The 24,038-nt window shown below is 40.7% G+C and overlaps 3 protein-coding genes across 5 annotated transcripts in view; 1 reads left to right on the top strand and 2 right to left on the bottom strand.

Moving 5' to 3' along the window:
• Nucleotides 1-24,038, bottom strand: part of LOC146490521 (protein NLRC3-like) — a 170,905-nt gene that overhangs the window by 63,602 nt on the left and 83,265 nt on the right. The window lies entirely within an intron of this gene.
• Nucleotides 3,863-5,198, top strand: LOC146490524 (uncharacterized). Its single transcript, XM_085153096.1, has one exon. It carries the CDS (start codon nt 4,196-4,198, stop codon nt 5,039-5,041), a length of 846 nt encoding a protein of 281 aa, XP_085009222.1. The 5' UTR covers nt 3,863-4,195; the 3' UTR covers nt 5,042-5,198.
• LOC146490519 (uncharacterized) overlaps nt 10,664-24,038 on the bottom strand; it is a 184,542-nt gene continuing 171,167 nt past the window's right edge. For 2 of the 3 annotated variants that reach the window (XM_085152978.1, XM_085152980.1), the window contains 3 exons: nt 22,089-22,262; nt 14,780-14,826; nt 10,664-14,631 (listed from right to left, as the gene is read on the bottom strand). In XM_085152978.1, the coding sequence (XP_085009104.1) occupies nt 14,093-14,631; nt 14,780-14,826; nt 22,089-22,262 (760 nt within the window). In that variant the 3' untranslated portion in view covers nt 10,664-14,092. Of the gene's footprint in view, nt 14,632-14,779; nt 14,827-16,172; nt 22,263-24,038 lie in introns of those variants that run through there. The other variant, XM_085152981.1, reaches the window with a different exon arrangement.

The raw sequence follows: 24,038 nt of genomic DNA, 5'->3' as shown, positions 1-24,038 counted from the left end.
GTGAGAACAATGATCATTGTAGAACTTCACAAACATCACGTGTTGTTTTCCACATGTAAGATCAGCAAACATACAGAAACGTCCTGTTGCCACACACGGCCTCTAAAATCTCTTCCACGGTTTCTGTCTGAAGTCCACTCTCTGTGTCGGATCCACAGGAAACAACAAGATCTTATTAACATGGTTTTCAATGTGTCTCCTTACAAAAAGTCCAACCAATGAACAAATGTGTATATTTGTGGAGGCCGAACAAAAGCATGACACATTTCTCTGTTTCTATAAACTGGAGTCAAACACAAATATGAAGAGTTTCATTGACAGACTCCAAAATGCCCCCACAGTGAATCAAAGGGAAATCCTACAGTGTGGCCAGAGAATCTTAATGGCTCCAACATCAACACATCCACAATGTTGGATCCAGTTCTACCTCACAGAGTTACTAAGACACACCCTCTGCCAGCATCACAACAGCTCCACCTGCTTCACCTGCCTCCTCAGCAAGGAGTCAATCAAACACAGCTAGTTGAGTCATTTCTCTGTGAGTCTAAAGTGAATCTAGTATTTGAAAGTCCACTTCCTGTATTTGTTGTTGAAGACTTCTTCAGCTTCTTCTCAAGGACATCAGCTGCTTGTTTGGCAGCAGAGGCAGTTAAGAAGCTTCCTGAAAAACACTGAACAGTGAGTTCACTGTGGCATATGACAAATTCAGCTTTCTATGTGCAAATGTGTCTGTGTCAACCTTTCAAATGCTGTTGAATCCAAAACATCAGCGGCTCCTTGGCTGCTCACTTCATGCACTTCTGTCTTTGTGACAGTCCAATGACATCACAGCTGTTTCCACCCCCAGTGTCTCAGGACTGGACACCTTTAAACATGTCGAGGATCAAACAGCCGTCCAGCTAAACACACATGAAACTATCAAAGCTGACAATCATTCCAATAACATCTAATGGTTCATATATATAGACACAGCACTACAAGGAAATGCTCTCAGCATCTGGCTGTGGGAACAAATGAGTCCCTGTTTGTGTTCAGATTGTGTGCATGTTTTAGACGTGTGTCACATGTAGAAACACAAAAATCCCACAATGACACAAAGATTGGTTTGACACAACTGTGCAGCTGTAAGTTGTTTCTAATGATTCATTGAAGCTCTTCTAACATTCTGGAGACGATCAGTACATGAATCTGTTCAACACGACAACAATTTGACTTCAATGTGAACGTTTGCCATTAAATAACCTTCTTCATCCAGCTGACAGCATCCTTCATCCTATGATATTAACAGTTCCTCCTGTTGATGACAAACCTCTGACATGATCTGCTTGAGGAGCTTTTTCATGTGAAGCTCTCTGAGCTCAGGGCTAAGCTGCTGTGTTTCATCTTTAAGAGCTGCTGCCTCCTCGCCGGACTTTTTCTTCTTCTCCTAATGACACCATTTCTGCTTCATATCTTTCACTGGGCCTAAAACAGATGAAGAGTAGATCTACTGCTGTTCACTGTTTGTGTCAATATGGAGAAATATGAACAGACAAACACAGCACACACTGTAAAAACTGTGATTTGGGTTAATTAGTATCTAAAAGGAAAGTAATACTCAGTAAAAACATGTATGTGTTGTTTTAATTAAATCTAAGCAAAATTAAACATTTTTGAGATGTTCAGTTATTTAAATTTACACAATTTTGTTTGGGGTAAATTAAGCAATAGTTTGTTGAGCAGATTTAACAAAAATGTATGAGTACCGTGAAAAATGAAGAAATCTAATAGATTTAACTGATGAAAGCATTTTCATTTCAATCATTCTACACTTCCGCCTGTAGTCCGTTGTGCCACGTGCAGGACACACACGCTTCAGCAGTGGATGATCTCCATTTTGTCCGAGGTAAGATGATCTTCATTTGTACGAATATACGACACGTTTTAAACAGTAACGTGTAGCAGTTTAGAGTAAAAGTTCTAAACAGTCTGATACGTCAAAATTAGATTAATAATGACCGCTGTAATGACAGTATCGTATTTTTACACAAAATGGCACGAAGTGGACTGCTAGCATAAGGTCACTTTCCAAGCCTTCAGCTGTGTTACTTCAGAGCTTTGACTAACCACGTTTACCATATTAAAAATATATCAATGATGTATTTCGATGGGCTGCAGCCTCCCTCATTTACTTTTAACATTTTATGAAAAAGTTTTGCACTCAGCAGTGATGTAGTTAAAATCATTTGTGCAGGATTTTGTCAGTCACAGTTTTTCAAAGCTTTTGTCTCCACGCAGTTTTTCAGTTGTGGTAATGAAGCTAAAGTGGCTCAGTCCAGCAAAATAACTGGTTTTCATTTTCATGCTGTCGGAGCCCCGTGACTTTAGTGCAGGCACAGCTCACATAGAGGGATGATGCAAGTTTCCAGTTAAACTTGGTCGTGTATCAGTGAGACCCACGCTCAGTCACGATGTTTCTGTAGAACGATCTTCAAGACAAAGGTACACTCAGGAAGTAATATAGTAATACGTGTTTAATCTGACATAAGTCTTTCATCATTTCTATGTTTAACACCCGATGGTGTTTGGATACAGAGATGACCTTGTGTAGATTAAAAGGACATCTTTTCAAATATGGGAAGATATATACAGTATATAAATACACAAATAGTGTTATTTCATGTCATGATCTGTCACCAGATCGGTACAGAAAATAGAGTCTATTCCCTTTTTAATCTAATAAAGAGTTTCATTGTTTTATATGTGAACCTCACCTTTAAAATTTTTAGTATTAATTCAAATTTGTCTTTAACAATTTGTGTGTGTAAAATATTTACTTTGGAGAGTGCGATTGTTATTAATGTTGTGTTCTTTTCAGTTGTTGGAAGATCCCTCAACTTAAATTCAGCTGATCAGTATGTAGACTATGCATTTTGAATAGGTTGTGATGGATGATTGTATTAAATTAAACTACTAGTTTTGAAATTGAAGCAGCAGAAAATGACCAAGTTGACCCTACTTAATCTAACGTAACTCTGCCCTTTTACATTTTATTCTAGGTTGAACGAGATAGAGCTCCATGTAATCACTGATGACCAAATGGAGAAGTTGGTTCTTCCATCAGGATCCCACCAACAGTAGAGGAGCTGCAAAGTGTTGTGAAGGATACCTTTGGGATTTCAAACGACTTCAGTCTTCAGTATTTTAAACCACAATTTCAGGACTACTGTGAAGGTTGTTGGCATCACCCTGGTCATCCTGCCAGTTTTCGGCAGCCCCTCTGATCAACTGTCAACTGACTATGACTCATCATCCAATCCAGTTGTGTCCAATGCAGACTGTGCTGCAACCACATCTTCTCAGGACACCATTATTCTCAAAAGGCAGAATTTCACAGAACGTTGTGAGCCGAAGCTCTTCCGCAGTCTGCATATGAAACTGAAATGTACCTGGAAAGAGCCACCGAGGAGAATAAAAAGAGTGGAAATCTTCTGCCCACCTCCAAAGTAAAGACTGACATTCTCGAGAAGTTGGCTGAAACTGTATTTTCAATTATGGCCTATTCTTCCTATTATTTTGGGGCGAGCACTAGTGAAGAATTTCAGTGCATACAATCTAAATTAATCAGAAAAATGTTATATTATAAATTTTGTAAATGTTTTATATTCCACAATAAAAACAATTACTGTTTGAATGTTGTCTTTGTGAAATTGATTCATTTTACTCAGAAAAGAAGTTAATTTGATTTTCTCTTACTATTCAGTCATTAATTATAAAGTTTATTCGGAAAATTAGTGAATCCAATTTGAGTTTTAATTAAAAACAAAAAGTTTTAATTTTTTTGTAATGGATATTTTAGTCATTTTTACGGAGCCCCGCAGGGGACATGAGAGAAAAAAAAATTAAGACGGACTTTTGCGAGATCTCGCAAAACTTTTGTGAGATCTCGCAAAACTAACTCGGGAACTCGCAAAACTTTTGCGAGATCTCGCAAAACAAACTCGGGATCTGGCAAAACTTTTGCGAGATCTCGCAAAACAAACTCGGGATCTGGCAAAACTTTTGCGAGATCTCGCAAAACTAACTCGAAAAAAAAAAAAAAACTCGGGAAAAAAAAAAACCTCGAAAAAAAAAAAAAAAAAAAACTCGGGATCTCGCAAAAGTCCATACCATACACCTCCAAATCAGCACTGAAACTTTAGAAACAACCACAGCGATGGAGGACACACACCCATTTGAGCGATTCATAGATTTTTACTTTGAGCTTGGACTAAACTATAAAGACATTAAAACTGTGCTTTGCAGTAGACACAGTTTTCATATAAGCGAAAGACATCTGAAGAGAGTTCTTAGCGCAAGGGGACACACTCGCCACAAAGCGTACTCTGACCTGGCCGTCTTGGTTGAATTTATAGACAACCAATTGCAGTACTCTGGGCAGCTTCACGGATACCGATGGATGTACGCTAAATGCAGGGAACATGGACTACACGTGAGGAAAGAGGATGTGCGCTTGGTTTTGAAGGAGCTGGATCCCCGAGGCGTCGCACTGAGGCAAGCAAGACGTTTCAGGCGAAGGAACTATTTTTCAAAAGGGCCGAATTTCATCTGGCACATGGACTCCTACGACAAACTGAAGCCATATGGCATCTGTATCAATGGTAGTATTGACGGTTTCTCTAGAAAACTAATCTGGCTTAATGCGTACACAACAAATAGTAATCCGAAAGTGATCGGGGGGTATTACATAGAAGCGGTGCAGCGTTTAAAGGGCAGCCCTAGAGTTGTGAGGGGCGATCTTGGAACTGAAAATGGCCATGTTAGAGGCTTTCAGCGTTTCCTTGTGCCCGTGGCTCCTAACGACACCCTTGAGAGTTACTTGGAGGGAGCAAGTACCGCCAATCAAAGGATTGAATACTGGTGGCGTTTTCTTCGCAGCCAGTGTCTGGAGTTCTGGTTATCCTTATTTGCAGACATCAGAGACAACGGGTACTTTGATGGTGGGTTTCTGGACAAAAACCTCCTTCAGTTTTGTTGCATGGGACTCATCCAGGTGAGTTAATAACATATGTTTTGTTGCGTGTATGGATGCATGCGTGTGTGAGTGAGAGATAAAAGAAACTGAGGAAGTGATAGAGAGGTAATACACGAAGTACTGTGAGAGATGAGACCTGTGCCAGGTTTAGGAAATGGAGAGACTTGCAGGAAGAAAGAGACAAGACAGGAAGAAGCGGTTGAGAGGAGCAGGGAGTAAATGAAATAAAAAATTGTGTAAATACTATAATTTAGTATTTAGCAAAAGTTTTGCGAGATCCCGAGTTAGTTTTGCGAGATCTCGCAAAAGTCCGTCTTAATTTTTTTTTCTCCCATGTCCCCTGCGGGGCTCCGTACATTTTTACTTAACCTTTGCCAGATCGTTAGAAAATTCAAAGTAATTTATCTCAGAGATTCATTTCAAATGAACTAATTTTTTGTTACAATCAGCAATTTTAACCTTCAATTTGAGATTTTGTCCCTAAATTCAACACATATTTACAAGAGAATGTTAATAATATATATTATTGTTTTTTGTTGAAATTTAATTAACATTTTATCTAAATTTCAAATAAATCACTTGAAATTAAAATCTACTTAAGTAAATTAAGTGTCACGTTGTTGCCATGGGTTTTTTAAGTAACCTCTAGTCACAGTTTTTACAGCACATACAGAGAAATGTAGACAGGATGTGCAGCCAGTGCAGTAAATGGTCTAAATATCAGCTCTTTAGAAAATGATCCTGATGAACATGAAACTAACATCCAATGAGAAACACAGCTTCCTTGTTTCATGTCCAATAACAATCAATGAAGAGCTAATAAAGAGCTATTCTATTGTAAAATGCTGAGATGATTATTAGACAGAACCCAGCGGCTCACCAAAAGCCTGCATTGAAAATCTATATGAAAGTAATCTATGCTCATATATGGCAAAATCCTTTAACTGTCACTGTGTTTTTCATCTGTGCTCTTGTTGGTTGGACAAGTTTGTAAATGACAAAGAGCTCAGTGGACTTTGCATCCATCAAATCCTGTTAGATGTTTGGATTGTTTTTCCTTCACAGCTTTGTGATGAAGGCTAAAGAACAGAGATATGAACTATTGCCAATATGAATCCTGATGGCATGACGTGGGCATAGACTCACCAAAGCAACACTCAGCTCACCTCATTCCAGGCGCTTGTCTGCTGGAGACCATGAGCCTTGTTAGTCACACATTAGCACCGTGGTAGGAAACAGCCTCCATCATTTCATTAGATCTGAATTTGGACTGTTTCCCTCTGGATGAGAACCAAGTCTGTCAAATCTATTGATCCAACACAAACTATCAAACACATTGGCTCACAGTCAGATTGGCTTTGTATGGATGGTGTAACAGGGGGCTGGGAAAGGATGCTGAAAGCTGAATATAATACAGAACAATAACAGGACATATAATCATGTAGCAAACATGATCTTCAACAGGCACACTTCTATTATTCATGATCACAAACACAAAGAACTTGTGCAGCCCTGATATCAGCCCTAATATATGAGTGTGTTTGCCCAAAGATTGAAACAGCATCAACATGACAGCTGTAAGAAATCTTCTCTCAGCCTTGTTTGGCAGAAGATCCCTGCAACAAAGATTGTAGCTGAAAGATGACGTGTGTAAAGTTTGCTCTTTGGGAGGGTTGAGGCTGTTTTTAGACCTTTGATAGTTTCCAATCCAGTTCAGAAAGACAGAAATAAAAACAACATCATTAAGATCAGATCATGGAGCTGTTTCCTGCCTTGTTTCTATCTTCACATTAGGCCTCAAACAAAGACACAAAACACTAACTTGACTCTAAATAGAAGAAACGAGCAGCTTTTTCTGTTCTGTGCTTATTTATATTTGACACACATGCTTCTCTTTGTGCAAACACACATTGCACTATAAGGGTAACCTAGCACACAATGATTGGACAGCACAGTGATGATGCTGGGAGATCCTATACGAAGCAACACAGAAACACTGAGAACAAAACTTTAAACATTGATTATATTGAGATAAGCAGCCGACCCAGTCTAGATAAAGGGGAGCAGCTGGGACCGCTGCTGCACCAAAAACAGGTTTCAGTGTTTCCATGTGTGTGTGTGATGTCTTTACTTATACTGGTCAATAGACTTTAGTCAACACATTACTGAAAGGTGTTACACATGAAATACAAACAGTGTTTCATCTTTATTCCTCTGAAGCAGCTGCATTATAACCAATCTGCTCCTTTGTGGCCATTTAAAACAGCCTTAAATAACTGTTGTTATATTTGTTGCAGTTTCTGCTCCTCTTGGACAGACGACTCTTGAAAAGACATTTTTGAATTTCAACTTTTAACTGGATAAATATCGGATATATAAACGTCTGCAACAAACTGATTCCAGCTTCTACCTCATGATAGGAATGTTTTTGTGGCTCAAGATGACCTGATATCTTTCATGATGGAGACATTTGACACATGTTTCACATATTATAGACCAACAAGTTATTCATAGCAGTTTAAATACGGGGAGTCACTTTTGGGCCCAGCAGATAAAACAGAGCCAATATTTCCTTCTTTATTTAAGTGACGTGTGTCACAGATGTGACCTAGTAAAGTGTAGCTGAACATTAGTAACGTTATTAACACTCTCAGCTCGTCCTTGTTCCAGACCTGAAGATCCTCTTCTTTCATTCAGCAGCAGCTTCAGGTCTCTGATGGTCCAGGGCTTGTTGTTGGGAAACAGCCCTGCTGGGATGATGGTGTCCTCACAGAAACAGTCAGTGATGCTGTTGATCTCCATCACAGAGCACGTCCCAGTCTGCAGTCTCAGTCCTGCAGGGCCTCGCTGGCTTCCTGACTCCACCCAGTCAACAACAGGAAGTGTTTGAAGTGCAGGAACAAACTGAGGCTGTGGTCAAACAGGAGTTTTTATCTCCTCGCTCTGACTCTCACTGCGGCCCCGCTGCTGTGTCAACATGTGTTTGTGCTAAACAATGATGGAAAGTGTTATAAATGACTTGTTGGCCTCTGATCTGTCACAAACAGCTGAAACGTGTCTCTCATGAGTCACATGAAGGTTTTTGACAGAAAGGACAAAAAGTAGCTGCAGTCAGTTTGTGTCATTTTTATATTTATTCATCTGGGAGAAAAATCTGAGGGACATTAAAATGTGTTTTTCAACAGAGACAAGAACATAAATATAACAGAACAGGTAAATGAAGATATTTCAAGTAAACAGCTGGACTGATCAGGTCCAAACACACAGTGATAAACTTGTCAAACAGCTGTCATATCTTTATATATAAGCTCTTTATAAATCCTGTTCACTGCAGTCTGTTTACTAATAATGTCAAACTGTTAGAAACACAGAAACATCAGAATCGTCTTTGTTCACATAAACCTGTCTGGGATCCTTTGTTGTTCTTTTGATGCAGAGTTACATTATGAATATAAAGAGTTATTTCAGAGTCTCATCAGTTTTCCTACATGTCTTTATTGAACACATCAGCAGGGCTGAAGCTCTCATGTTAAACACACACTGATCTATGGACACGTTCATGTGTTTCTAACAGAACCAGGCTGTTATCAGCCCTGCACTAACATTATGTCACACACACTGAATGTAACAGTGACAGTTTACATCATCACACAATCTGCTGTGATTGTTTCACTGTCATCAAACTAGTCAACAGGAAGTAGAATCAATAGAAACCAATCATTTACTGACAGCATGTCTGATGGAAATAAGTGCAGATTATGTATGAAGTATAACTGCACACAGTAACTGTATTACAATAAGGACTTAACAGCGCCCTCTGCTGGAGTGTTTCAGTACTGCGTTAACTAGAATACACCACCTCCTCCTCCTCCTCACACCACCTGCTACAGCTCTACTCTTCTATGACTACAGTCATCCACAGCACTGATGTGAGGTCACATGGTTCATATGTAAGGAGCACAGAGACGTCCTAGCAGCTGACCTCAGGTCAGTTTAATGACTGTGAGCAGCAGCTGTGTTATTGTCACTGTGACAGGGAGACACTCTCAGACACAGCGCTCATGTCAGCTTGTTCTCATGCAGGAGGATCAGGAGCTCCATGTTTGTCTTTCTGTTTGAATCATGATGTGTTTGTGCCATCAGAGTCTGTCATGAGTACTCAGGGTTTCACAGCAGCTCTTCTGAATGCTGACGAGGACTCCAACCTCATGTTTCACCTCTCTGAGCTTCTGATGTCTGTGAACACTCGTGTTTCTTCTCTGGGCTCATCTGGACAAAAACACCTTTCTGTGTTTGGCTCCAGCCTCATTCTGACTGACAGGAAGTGTGTTATCCATGAGCTGCACTTCTGTGAGGAAGTTTCCTGCTGTGTTTCCTGTCTGTGGACAAACACGAGTGTTTCAGCTGAGGACTTGGTTCCTTCCACCTGTCCATACAGGACATCACGCTGTCTTTTCTTTTATTTCTCTGACTCGTGTATTATGAACTAAATGTATCCTGATACACACAGAGATGGATGAGCAGAGGTCACATGATGAAAGAACAAACATGGAGTCTTTGATTTATTTAGATATTTATTGATGAATGTAAACAAACCCTGACACTGAACCATCGTCAAGCTTTCACAGAACAAACCTGATCACATGACCTGCTGACCCAAACAGTGAAAAGCTCCATGGCAACAACAACAAACAGCCTCACATATGTTAACAGAGGCTGTTAGAAGCACAGAGTCTTTACAGTCTTTCTCCTGTTTGTACACAGATCTCTGCACATCTTCATCACAGTTACTCACAGACGTGCAGAGTGTGTGGATATCAAAGCTAAGTTTCCACCATGTTTGTAGTCTGTACTGGGACTCATGGAGCATCTCTCTATGAGCACTCAGTGCTTTAAACAGTGAGTCCCAGTTTAACCAGCAGCCTTCACACCACACATCACACAGACATGGAAACTTCAAACCCTCAGACTGAAGACACCATCAGAAATAAATAGATTGTGATGAAGATGAAGAACTGGAACAGTTTGCTGTGGTTTCTTCTGTTCCTGTCAGAAATAAGAGTCTGGCAGCACTTTGCTCTCCTTCCACATGTTTAAGGAGGAAGTGAAGAAGAGCGAGTGAGTCGTCTTCCTCTGTGGGCCCAACATCAGGCAGCAGCCACGTATTTTTAAAAACCCAGCACACTGCTTCAGAAACACTGAGTCCAGGTGACCAGAGTCATGTGATCAGTGAGGTCTTCACTCAGGACGTCACAGCTTCAGGACCTGATTCAGAGGTTTATAAGGACGTGGATCATTGGTGCTGATGTTGTGTGAGAGCTGGTGAACCATGGGGAACATAAATAACAACCAGGCCATCAGCAATTCTACCCCCAGCTCTAAAACCTACATAATACACTATACATATAGTTATATAGGTTATAGTATGTTATATATAAACGTAGCTGAAGCAGTTTAATTTGTAGCTTCACGCTGCACTTCATATGTTTGTCCACCAGATGGCAGCACAGAGGCCTGTGTTGGAAAGCTTTGAGTAATGAAGCGTTTTCAATCCAAGCTTCAGAAAGCTTCATGTGGTCATTGTTGGGTTCAATATTGAGGAGGGTTAGAGGAGGTAATCAACTTTCAAAATAACAACACTGATCCAGGTGGAGTCAAACGATGATTTAATGCACGCGTGGGGGGACCACCGCCGTACGCAGACAGCGCCGATCCCCGACTTACAGAGCATAAGCAGATGCTTTATATACCATCAGGGCTTAAATTTAATACGCCCCTTCAACGTCAATCAGATACAGGTCATACATAGGTTTCAAAACCACAAAGACTTTTAACACAGTTTAAAATAACATTGTCTCCGTCTCCACAGCAGATGCTTCCTGTCAGCCTTCTGACTTTCACTTCTCGTCTGGAACACCAGACCCACACCCTGCAAGAAACTGTTCCTCTTTTTGCAGAGACAATTTTGCAGTTGCAAGCAAACATGACTAACCTCTCACCTATAAATGAGTCTATCTACTGTGTGTGTGTGTGTGTGTGTGTGTGTGTCTGTGTGTGTGTGTGTGTGTGTGTGTGTGTGGCTCGACCTCACACGAACTTTGTCTTATGAGAAGAGAGGCCAATTCTCATGTGCATAATAACCTAACTGAAACTATATCTGTAATATGTTGAATAAATGTTTTAATCAAATGAGTGCCCCTACTTCAAAGCTTAATAAAAAGATATAAATGACTAAAAGATAACAATGAATAACCTGGTTATTCAAATAGCATCCTCCCAACAGCTCCTCAAAGTACCTTTCACAAGCATGCTCTGCAAAAGCCTGCACTTCCTGTCTACTTTGGCACAGAGTGTACTCAGAGTTAGGCCTTTCAGAATCAGCACATACACATTTAAGATTATAACAAGCATTCAAAAGCATTTAAGATCATTGATTTAACTCAACAGTTTAACGTGGTTATAACTGCACCTGTAATAAAGGCTAATTGGGTACCAATATGTTTAAACATCTGAATGCAATATCAATGCTGTAGATTATGTTATTAATGTTAGTACTGCAATGGTAATGATGATGATTATTAACAATAGCAGTAAAATAGTTTCCCTAATCCCCACATCATCAAGGAAGCAACCAGGAAATATCTGCTGTGTGTAAAAACAGCAACACAAGAATCCAGAATGAAGACAAGAAACTCAAAGCTCACACACAAAACAGGTGGAGCTAATTTTGTGACGTGTTTCTGTAAAAACACCACAGAAGTGAATCATCAAAGTTTCCATGTGAGCTGATGATGCTGCTGCAGAGTTTCTGTGAACCTCCTGTGACCCCGCCTCCTCATACAGAGACATCTTATTGCTCTTCAAACTGCATCACGTGGACACATGTGATTGTGTATTGTAGTATTGATCCCAATGCTGGTATTAGTACTGGATCAATAACACTGGATGGATGCGTTCAGCATGGAGCCCCTGAGCTGTGTTACAGACAAACATGAAAACTGACAGGTCTGTGTCATTCACAGTCTGTAACACTTCTAAACAACAGAGGCTGACCCAAGTGCCTCAGAGCCAGGCACGCTCACATCACAGCTCTCTAAATAAGCCAGTTTCAAAATAAGAGCTGAAAGCTGTGTTTGGTTGTGTTAGCTTATTATTGTGGAGACTAACATTCAGTGATCATGTGTTCAGACTCATAATGATTACTCTCAGAAATCCTGATCTTTGTATTTACTGTGTGTTGGATCAATAACTGAGATTCATCGTATCACACAGCTGTGCTGCTGCTGCTGCTGATGTCAGCACATCTGGAACAATACGAGGTATCTGCTACCAGACTGAGCAGGACGTGAGACCTGTGGACTGTTTAAAGCTGTCCCTCCACAGGTCACTCAGACCTGATCCACACCTCAGTGATATTCTCTGACTTCCTCAGTAGAGACAGAAACCATTCAGATCTGGGACGATCAGCTGACTGATGATGTCACACAGACTGTGTTTTTCAGGAACAGTGATTCTGATGTGAGCCTGCTAGCTGACAGCAGACCTGATGAAACCACATGTTCACATCTGTGAGGACAGACTGGACTCTTTGACTGCACCTTGGTTCTCCTCAGAGGTCTGTACAGGAGCATGTCCACCCCCACTGAAGATCTCAGTCACTGTGAAACATAGAAAGCTGCTTGTGTAGCCTCTGCCTCACATGTAGATACAGCTACAGGTTTCTCTGTCAGTCAGACTGAAACAGTGTCCTGATGCTGCATCATTCAGCTCTGTGCCCCAGTCAGCATCACTGTGAGCTACCAGTGTCAGTGTTTCTGCCCTTTTCCTGTAACACTACACTCAGCACAGGCTCAGCTGCTATCCAGTGTTGGACTTTGGCTTCAGCTGCTGTGATAGATCCTCTAACATAGATCAGCTCTGCTACATGTTGTTAGATAAGTGCAGCTGCCTGTCATGTCCTGATGTTTCTCTGGCTCAGCAGCTTCTCCATCAGAGGTTCACATGGAGCTGATCCAGTATCTCCAGTAACTGTGTTCTGTGCCTCACTGGTTCATCCTTCTGTCTGTGTGACGTCAGTCAGATGTTGAAGTTAAACTCTGTAATCTTCACTGTGTCACAGAGTTCAGTGAGTCCCGTTATTCACAGTATCAATCAGATCATCAGAGAACAGCTGATCAGCAATCAGTGGTGCCAACAGCACCTCCTGTGGTGAGAGGATGCAATAATGCAATGTAGCATTTTTACACTCAACACTTCCAGTCATGGAAACTGTCTGTTGGATCTGTTTGACGTTGCTTTCTTGTGTTGCTTTCTTGGTTAGAGTTCCTCACAAATGTCCAGATTATTCTTCTAATGAGGCGTCGACCATGTTTTCAGTTCTTTGGAAGAAAACATCGCCCTTTGCCATCCTTACTTTTCTTTGACTTCTTCAAATGCAGCTGAACTCCAGCTGGTATTTTATTGGACTTTGCAGCTGTTTCTGGTCATCAGTTCATTCCTGCAAACCTCTGAACCTGAACAACAATGATGCTGCATTGCTGGCTGATCCCAAAAGGTTGATTCTGTTCATCTGGACGTTTTCACAAACGTTTGCTCACTGATCAGGTGACTTCTTCAGTCTCAGCTGACTGCAGCTTTACAACCTTACAAACAGCACATTTGCACAATGACTGAAACCAGCAGCAGCAGCACCTGATATATATGATACTAATATAATACATATACATATATAATCCATACTAATGATGAAGGAACTGAGCTCACAGTCCATTGTTCATTCAGTGAACTACTCAGTTTATTTTGGGCCTCAGAAATGCTCACTCTGTTTGTACATCACTGTCAGCAATAGACTCATTCTGCTGTGTGGACAGGAACACATGTGACATCACTTCCTGTTTGTTTGTGACTGAAAAGGAAGAAGTTTACAAGGAATCATTTAGAAGAGTTTCAAACATCAACTGATTGAATCCATGAATCTGAAAACGTGTTTGTGAGTGAAAGAGACAGACATGTACAGACTGAACTATCTGTTCAACAGTCAGAGTGTTTCTGTAACAGGAGACACTCTTTACACCCCACTCAGCACAGGGACACTGAGGAACCACGACGATGATAAAATACAACAAACCCAGGATAAAGAGTTTGAGTGAATGTGGTGTTGAAGGTGTGGAGGTGGATCAGAGTGTCAGAGGAGACTCTGTAGAAGGACAGAGTGCCAGCAGGACAGTCCACATACACTGCTGTTCTGTTAGAGACAGAGGAGGAGGAGGAGGAGGAGGAGGAGATGAATGTGTCTCTGTTATTGTGCCAGACAGACTCAGGACCATTATAATCGCAGCTCAGACTCCAGGACTGATCATTGTATCCAAACACACTGCCTCCTTTCCTTCTGATGCTTCTGTAACTCACTGATATAAAAACGTCTTCTCTCCACTCGACCTCCCAGTAACAGCGACCAGTCAGACCATCTCTACACAGCAGCTGAGGATGAACATCAAATCTGTCTGGATGATCAGGATATGACTGAACCTCCTCCACACGTGTCACCTTCCTGTTGTTGTCAGACAGTTGGAGGTTTGTGTTCACTGTGTTTGTGTCGATTGTGAGTTGACAGGAATCTGATGGAGAGAACAAACACAATCCAGCTGCAGTTATTGATCCATCATCTGTTCATTGATTGACACTTTGATGATGACTCCTGACATGATGAAGATGGTTGAATGTGTGCTGCTTTGATTTCATGAATCCCATTAAAAACACACTTACACTTCCTCAGACCTGGTGTCAACCATCGGACTCCAGCAGGCTCCACCCTGAAAGGAGGAGGGGGGTCAGAGCAGCACAGTCAGCATGCACACATGGACATTACATGGCTGTCATACACACACTGTTACACACTGAGCTCAAAGCTCGGCTCCACTGTTTTATTCAAAGAAATCTACATTTATTTATCAGCACATTTAAAAACAGCTTAAACCAAAGTGCTGCACAGAGTAGAGATAAAATAGGAAACATACACAGTAATTACTATAAAGACTCGTCAGAATTGAAAGCTACAGAGTACAAATGTGTTTCCAACCGGGTTTTAAAAATGTCGAGTGTTGGTGACGACCTGATGTGAAGGGCGACTGTTCCAGAGTTTGGCTGCAGCGATCGATAAAGCTCACCTCTGTTTTTACGTCTAGTTCTGGTCAGAAGCTACTTATCTGCAGACCTGAGGGCTCGACTTGGATTATTTTGTTAAAGAGAGATAAGATGGAGCCAATCCATTCAGAGATTTAAAGACAACAACAAGATCTGGAAGTGGATTCTACCATGTACTGGTAACCAGTGGTAAAGCTGGAAAAAGCTGGTGATGGGTCGTCTAGCACAGACCCACCGCTGGAACCAGACAATTCATGAGGGAGAGAACTGTGACAGCGCCGTTCCTTCACTTGACCTCAGTCGCTCTCGTCTGCTCCCTCGTAACACTGCTCTTTATTGAGGTTACATGAATATGCATAAGTTCATTAACATATGACGTCTTACACAGGTATGAACAAAGAGTACCAGTCTGTGCATAGTGTAGGTATGTGTGTGTGTGTGTGTGTGTGTGTGTGTGTGTGTGTGTGTGTTCCAGATGTGACCCTGTGACCCCAAAGCTGGTGCTAAGAGTCCAGTGGTCCCCCTAACAAAGGGCTCTTATACTTAACCAGACACAGAGTAGGTGTCCTCCTACACCAGGGGTCTCAAACTCGCGGCCAGTGGGCCAATTGCGGTCCGCAGGACGATAGTTTTTGGCCCCCACCTTAATATGAAAATTTAATGTTAGTTTGATAATGTATGACACTTTACAGTGTTGTGTGCGGAGCTGAATTAACCCACCAATCAGGGTGGGATATGGATCTCAGGGGACACCAGCCGGGCTTGATGCAAGCAGGGAAACATTTCTCAATGAGTAAAAGTTACAGCAGCGTTGCCCTGGAGTGTTTCTTTCTTTTCTGTGCCTGGCTGGCTTCCTCCTTTCTATTGGGCAAACGGGGACATTCGCCCCAGCGCGCTGCGTTCACAACACTTCAAAAAAAAGTTGTTTTTTTTAAGTTGCTGCCCAGCGGGACATTATACGTATATAGATTTATACACACGTCAGTGGGAGTTTTAGTTATTTTTTCACAGAGAGAGATCTCATATTAACTCTCAAAGTGATGCGTAGGCGGCGGGATAAAAGAAAAGTAATGAACTCAATGCAGCCCAATTTAGTCTGCAGTCACATAGCGACACCTGTTCATCGGCAATAACAGTCCCCGGTAACCCGGACTTATTATAGGGTCGCACCGTAATTTGTGGGTCGATGTTTATTATTTGCATCACTCCGTTTGCATTGCAGCATACATGAACATTACATATATTTCAATATAATGTAAAAGCAGTCAAAACAACTAACATCAGAAACAGGTGATGTTATTTGTTATATGTCACGGTGTCATTTCCACTTCTTTCTCCTGTAACAACAGCCCGGCGCCGTGAGAAGTCGCCGTTTTTGCGCTCGCTATCCCTGCACTTTCTACCATCTGCAAACGCCACGGTGTTTGTGTCGTCATGAAAGACATGAACATCGAGCGTAAAAACAAAGGAGACTGCTACCGGCTTTTGATCTGCCGATCGCCGTGCTACGGTTGTGCTACGGTTGCAAGAAAAAGAAGCAGAAATGACGTTCTCTACGCGTTGAGACGTTCCCCGTCCGTCGGCTAAACGCTTGATTGAAACTTCAATGCGACAGTGACACCAAGTAGAATTATAAATGTTACACAGCCCCAAACATGTCTTTTTCAAAGCCTGTGGTGAAGAGAAAGGTTGGTGATGAGCACCGACAATTCCAGGAAAAGTGGGAAATGCAATATTTCTTTGTTGAGCACAGGGGCACCCCGACCTGTCTTATTTGCACAGAGAAAGTTGCGCTGCACAAGGAATACAATTTGAAACGTCATTACACAACTAGACATGCTGAGGTGGATGCAAAATACCAGGGAGATGAGAGAGCGAACCGGGTTGCCAGTCTTAAAACAGATCTACTGAGGCAGCAAGATTTCTTCAAGAAAGCAACCAAAGAGAATAATGCAGCAGTCGAAGCCACGTGGTTAGTGAGATGATTGCTAAAGCAGGGAAGCCATTCACAGAAGGTGAATTTGTCTAAAAGTGCATATTGCAGGCTGCAAATATAGTCTGTCCGGGAAAGAAAGGTCAGTTTAGCAACATCAGCCTTTCTGCCAACACCGCAGCAGATCACATTTCTGACCTGTCAAGTGACATTTATGACCAACTGTGTGAGAAAGCCAAATGTTTCAGTGTATACTCAGTCGCTCTTGATGAGACCACAGACATCACCGACACTGCCCAGCTCCCAATGTATGTCCGTGGTGTTGATGACAGTTTTGAAGTGATGGAGGAGCTGCTCACAGTAATTCCAATGCATGGCCACACCACCGCTCAGCAGATATTTACAAGCTGTGTGATGCCATTGAGAATGTTGGTTTGCCATGGAAGAGGTTTGTTGGAATAACAACAGATGGAGCGCCATCAATGACAGGGAGGAAAAATGGACAGGTGGCACTTGTTCAAAAAAAAACTGGAAGAGGAAGGCGTGGAGGAGGCCATTGCTCTGCACTGCATTATCCATCAGCAGGTCCTTTGCAGCAAATGCCTGAAGTTTGACAATGTGATGTCTATTGTTGTGAAATGCATCAACCAAATCAGATCCAGGGGCTTAAAGCACCGAAGGTTCTGTGCTTTTTTAGAGGAAATGGAGTCAGAATATGGGGATGTGCTCGACTTCACTGAGGTACGTTGGCTCAGCAGGGGAAATGTTAAAGAGACTTTTTGAGTTGAGAGCAGAAGTGAAGCCTTCATGGAGAAGGATGGAGTTAGTGTTCCTGTGCTAACTGATCCCAAATGGCTCATGGACTTAGCTTTTCTTGTTGATATAACACATGAGCTTAATGTACTGAACAAGACGTTACAAGGCCAGGGGCAACTTGTCAGTGCTGCCTATGACAACGTGAGAGCATTCTCCACAAAACTTGCGCTCTGGAAAGCTCAGCTCTCTCAGACAAACCTTTGCCATTTCCCAGCATGCAAGGCACTCGTGGATGCAGGCACACCATTCAGTGCTGACAAGTATGTTGATGTCATTTTGAGGCTACAGGAGGAATTTGATCACAGATTTGCTGACTTCAAGACACACAGAGCCACCTTTCAAATTTGTGCGGACCCCTTCTCCTTTGATGTGCAAGATGCCCCTTCTGTGCTTCAAATGGAGCTCATTGAGCTGCAGTGCAACTCTGAACTCAAAGCAAAGTTCAGGGAGGTGAGTGGAAAAGCAGACAAGCTTGGACAATTTTTGAGAGAATTGAGCCCTAGTTTCCCTCGGCTTTCCTGAATGTTCAAGCGGACCATGTGCCTTTTTGGTAGCACATACTTGTGCCAAAAGCTCTTCTCCACTTTGAACTTCAATAAGTCCAAGTACAGGTCCAGACTTACGGATGATCATCTTCAAGACATACTGAGGGTCGCAACTGCTTCCTCCCTCAGGCCAAATCTGGCTCGGCTATGCGAGAGGAAACGCTGCCAGGTCTCTAGCAGCAAGGAGTAGGCAAGAGAAGCCATGTTCAGAAGAACAGTTCATTTTCTACAGTGTTCCATTCATGTTCAGAAGAAGGTTATAGAACTGTTAATACAGACATTTCAATCTAAATACAGCAGATATAGAAGACTGAAAAAAACACATAAGTTCACTGATTAAAAATATCTTATTATTTTATTTATGTATTACAGATTGATTTATTTTCTTATTAATTCTTAATTTGTTTATTTATTTTTCATATTTTGTGTTAAAAAATAAAAATAAAGAGATTTGAGAAGATTGGAATTTTTTAACCATGCATTTCTTGTGGAAAACCTAATGCGGCCCAGCCTCACCCAGACTCTGCCTGCAGCGGCCCCAGCTAAATTGAGTTTGAGACCCCTGTCCTACACCATAAATCAGTAAGAGAGGGTACGACCTCTCTCATGGCACCAAGTGGTGTGTGCATGCCAGAGCACTCTGGAAGGCACACAGAGTCTTTACAGACTACTCAGGATCAAACCTCTATCATCATGCAATCGATTATACAACTCTAAGCATATATGAGTAAATATTTCTAAACATAAATGACAATCAACAATATAAACCTTACAGCTGGTTTTAATAACAGAATTCATTTGTTTCTCAAATGAGAAAGAGCTATCGAGCTACACTCCTAAATCTTTAGTTCTTAACTTTTCCAGTGGGCCAAGGTCGACATTATCTGCTAATGCTAAATAGGATGCCGTTATTAACTAATGCTAATTTGATGTGAATTAGCATTATGCACTAATGCTAACACTTACTTTTTAACAATGTGAGTAGCTAACGCTAACACAATTTTCCTTAACTTTATAACAATGTGAACGGCTAATGCTAACACTCTTTTCCCTAGCATTACAACATCTGAGCTGCTAATGCTAAGTAGGCCGCCATTAGCACCTACGTCTAATTTAAGGCAAATACGCATTAGAACCTAATGCTCATATCGTTTTCCTTTGCTTTATAACAATGTGAGCAGCTACTGCTAAATAGCATTAGCTAATAACAGCAGTCTAATTTAAATCAAGTTAGCCTCATTTGCATTATAACGATGTGAGGAGTTAATGCTAAGTATGCTGCCATTAGCAGCTAATTCTAATTAGGGGTGAATAATTATTACCAGCTAACCACCAGTTTTCTCTTCCCTTTTAACAATGTTAGTAGCTAGTGCTAGGTAGGCTGATGCTATCAGCTAATGCTAAAGCTAATTTGATGTGAACTAGCATTACATTAGTGAGGAGTTAATGCTAAGTAGATTGCCATTAGCAGGTAATGCTAATTTTAGGTGAATAGGAATTGGCAGCTAATGCTAATACCATATTTTCTAATTTGACGTGAATTAGCATCATCTGTTAATGCTAACTCTTTTCCCTTGCATTATAACAATGTGAGCAGCTAATGCTAAGAAGGCTGCTGTTATAAGCTAATGCTAATTTGATGCGAGTTTAGCATTATCGGGTAATGCTAACACTTTTCCCTTCCCTTTTAAGAATGTTTGTAGCTAGTGCTAGGTAGGCTGATGCTAGCAGCTAATGCTAATTTGATGTAAATTAGCATTATATTAGTGAGGAGTTAATACTAAGTAGACTGCCATTAGTGGCTAATGCTAATTTTAGATGAAAAGGAATTGGCAGCTAATGCTAATACCATATTTTCTTGCTTCATAACAATGTGACCAGCTAATACTTAGTAGGTTGCCGTTATTAGCTAATACTAATTTGAGGTGAATTAGCATTATCCGCTTATGCTAACAAAGTTTTTTTTTACTTTTTAACAATACGAGTAGCTAATGTGAACACTTTTTTTATTCAATTTTAACTTTTCCTCTGCGATGTGAAGAGTTAATGCTAAATAAGACGCCATTAGTAGCTAATTCTTATTTTAGATGAAAAAGCATTAAAAGCTAATGCTAATACCATATTTTCTTGCTTTATATCAATATCAGTAGCCAATGCTAGATATGTAGCCATCATTAGCTAATGCTAATTTAGCCACTAATGCTAACAATGTTTTTGCCAACTGTTTTCCCTTGCATTATAACAATATGACCAGCTAATGCTAAGAAGGCTGCCATTATTAGGTAATGCTAATTATTATATGTGTCAGCATTATCCGCTGCTGCTAGCAATGTTTTATCTTACCTTTTAACAATATCAGCAGCTATAGCTAACATTGCTTTCATTTCACTTAAGACTATTTAGCATTAATTAACTTAATTTAGCATTAAGAAGTTTATGCTAAATAGGCTACCATTAGTGGCTAATGCTAATTTTAGGTGACTAAGCATTGGCAACTAATGCATATACCATATTCTCTTGATTTCTAACAATATGAGCAGCTAATGCTAAGTAGGTTGCCGTTATTAGCTAATGCTAATTTATCCGCTAATGCTAACTATATTTTCTCTTACTTATTAAAAATGATAGTAGCTAATACTAATACTCTTTTCCGTTGGGTAACAACGAAGTGAGGAGTTAATGCTAAGTAGGCAGCTTTTAGCGGCTTATTCTAATTAGGGGTGAATAATTATTAGCAGCTAATGCTAATACCGTTTTCTCTTTTCTTATAACAATATGAGCAGCTAATGCTAATTTGATGTAAATTAGCATTATATTAGTAAGGAGTTAATGCTAAGTAGGCTGCCATGAGTGACTCTTTTCCCTTGCATTATAACGATGTGAAGGGTTTATGCTAAGTAGGCTCCCATTAGCAGCTAAAGCTAATTTGAGGTGAATAAGCATTAGTAGCTAACGCTAATACCCTTTTCTCTTGTGTTATAATGATGTGAGACGTTAATATTGTTCTCAAACAACAGAATGAGAATGAAATATTGATTCTAACAGGGCCCATAAACAGCATTATCTGAGCAGCATTAGCTTATCAGAGTTTCCATCATGGTCACACAAATCCTTAGCAGAGCAAAGTGGCCTACTTAGCAATAGCTGCTCAAGTTGTAGAAAGCAAGGGAAAACAGTATTAGCATTAGCTAAATGTGCACTTGAGAACAAATTTATTGTGAATTCAGCCGTGAATGTAGAGTTTGTCATTATTTAAGCTTCCATTTCCAAATGTTAGCTGCTCCTGTCTGCCTCTTTATCACACACACAGACTGAAATGATTCACAGCCTTGTTTCATCCTTCTGTCACTATCACTGTGGACATACAGCATGGGACACATACACATGGCTGACACTTTATTAGGTACACTGGCATCTATCTCAGGTACACCTGTGACATAAATGTTCCTGCAAACAGACTCCTTGGAGACCCCCTACATAAATATCCATGTACTATCCAGTTAGTGTGTCTGTCCCTGAAAATATTCCTGCATGTGTGATTGTTCATGTCTCATCTGCAGCAAACAAACAGGAAGTGAGTGAAGGACACAGGAAATGTTTCCAGCTCTTCCTCCTCTATCAGACATTCTCTCCATACCTGAGAGTGTCCAGTCTCCAGCCTGGATCCTTCAGTCCAGCCGACAGCAGTTTCAGTCCTGAGCCACCTGGATGATTGTAGCTCAGGTCCAGCTCTCTCAGATGGGAGGGGTTGGAGGTCAGAGCTGAGGCCAGGGAAGTACAGCCTTCCTCTGTGATCAGACAGCCTGACAGACTGCAGACACACAAAACAACAATCCGTCTGTTATCCATCTCTATGGCAGCATAACTAAGGGATGGTTCAGGGTCACCTGATCCAGCTCGAACTATAAGCTTTATCAAAAAGGAAAGTTTGCAGCTGATCTTCAAAGTAGAGAGGGTGTCTGCCATCATCACAATTTTACCTAAAGAAGGTAAGAACAAAGATTATTGCAATAACTATAGACCCATTTCCCTTCTTAATAACGATTACAAACTGTACGCCTCGATTATTAGCAAAAGACTTCAAAACTTTGTACCAGATTTGATAGAAGTGGACCAAACCGGATTCATTAAGGGACGTCAGGCACAGGATAATATAAGGAGAGTCCTTCACATTATCGACAATGCAGAAAAGACCAATATCAGTACTGTGTTAATAAGTTTAGATCAAGAAAAGGCATTTGATAGTGTTAGTTGGCTCTTCCTATTTGAAGTATTGAAAAAAATTTGGGTTTAAGGACAGTTCAATACAATGTATAAGGACAATTTATAATCAACCTACAGCCAGAATCAAGGTGAATAGTAGCCTGACGGACAGAATTCGGCTACATAGAGGTACAAAACAGGGCTTTGTCTTGTCACCAATTCTTTTTGCTTTATATGCCGAGCCACTAGCACAAGCAGTGCGGCAGCATCCAAATCTGGAGGGGGTAACTCTTGCCGGACAAAAACATCTTATTGGATTATTTGCTGACGATGTCATTGCTTTCTTACGAGATCCTGACAAGTGCTTTCCAACTTTGATGCAACTATTCCATACCTTCGAACACTTGTCGGGCTACAAAATTAATGTACGCAAAACACAAATTTTATCATTCAGGTATACACCTTCTCAAAAGATTAGAGATGAATATAAATTAAATTGGCACTTGAATACCATGAAATATTTGGGCGTAACCTTGACAAAATCATTATCTGCTATGTTGGACACAAACTACAATCAGGTGGAGGGTAACATAAAAAAGACCTAGAACGGTGGTCAACAACACCTACAAACTTTTACTCTAGAATTCAAATAATAAAGATGAACGTTCTCCCAAGATTGCTATACATGTTTCAATCACTCCCACTTCCTATACCTCAAAGAAAATTTAAAGTATGGGACAAGATGACCTCAAGGTTTATATGGGATGGGAAGAAGCCCAGAACAAGGCTAACAACATTGCAACTCCCGAAGTGTAAGGGAGGGATGGCTTTGCCTAACCTAAGGGAATACTTTTACGCAGCCCAACTTAGACCTCTTGTTGGTTGGTGTAGACCAGAATATGAGGCACGGTTGAAGGAAGTTGAAATTGAAATTGAAATTGAGAAAGAAACTGAGGGAAACAAAATTCAAGTGTATCTCTGACAAACAATTAATGACCTCTTACAAAAGTAGAATGAATCAAATTGTGAAATTTACATTAGACATATGGCACACAGTAATAGAAAAACATCAGTTAAAAGAACAATTATTTTTGCTGAGATGGTTTAGACATGATAAAAAATTTAAGCCAGGACAATTGGACCAAACATTCAAACGGTGGGAGTTAAAAGGGATTACAGCAGTTTGTACTCTAATGAAAAATGGAAGACTAATGAGTTTCCAACAATTAAAAATAAATACAAATTGGAAAATAGAGATTTTTTTAGATATCTGCAAGTTAGGGATTATTGCGTAAAGCAAATAAAGTCTGACTGGCTTGAAAAATCATTGGGTATTGTTGGAATAGTAAAAAATTGCTATGAACATAAACAATTTAAAGCCATT

Source organism: Neolamprologus multifasciatus, unplaced genomic scaffold, assembly GCF_963576455.1.
Source record: "Neolamprologus multifasciatus unplaced genomic scaffold, fNeoMul1.2 chr03_unloc_1, whole genome shotgun sequence".
Classification (NCBI taxonomy): Eukaryota; Metazoa; Chordata; class Actinopteri; order Cichliformes; family Cichlidae; genus Neolamprologus; species Neolamprologus multifasciatus.
The sequence above is the reverse complement of the archived record's forward strand: the minus strand, read 5'-3'. Positions and strand labels throughout refer to the sequence as shown.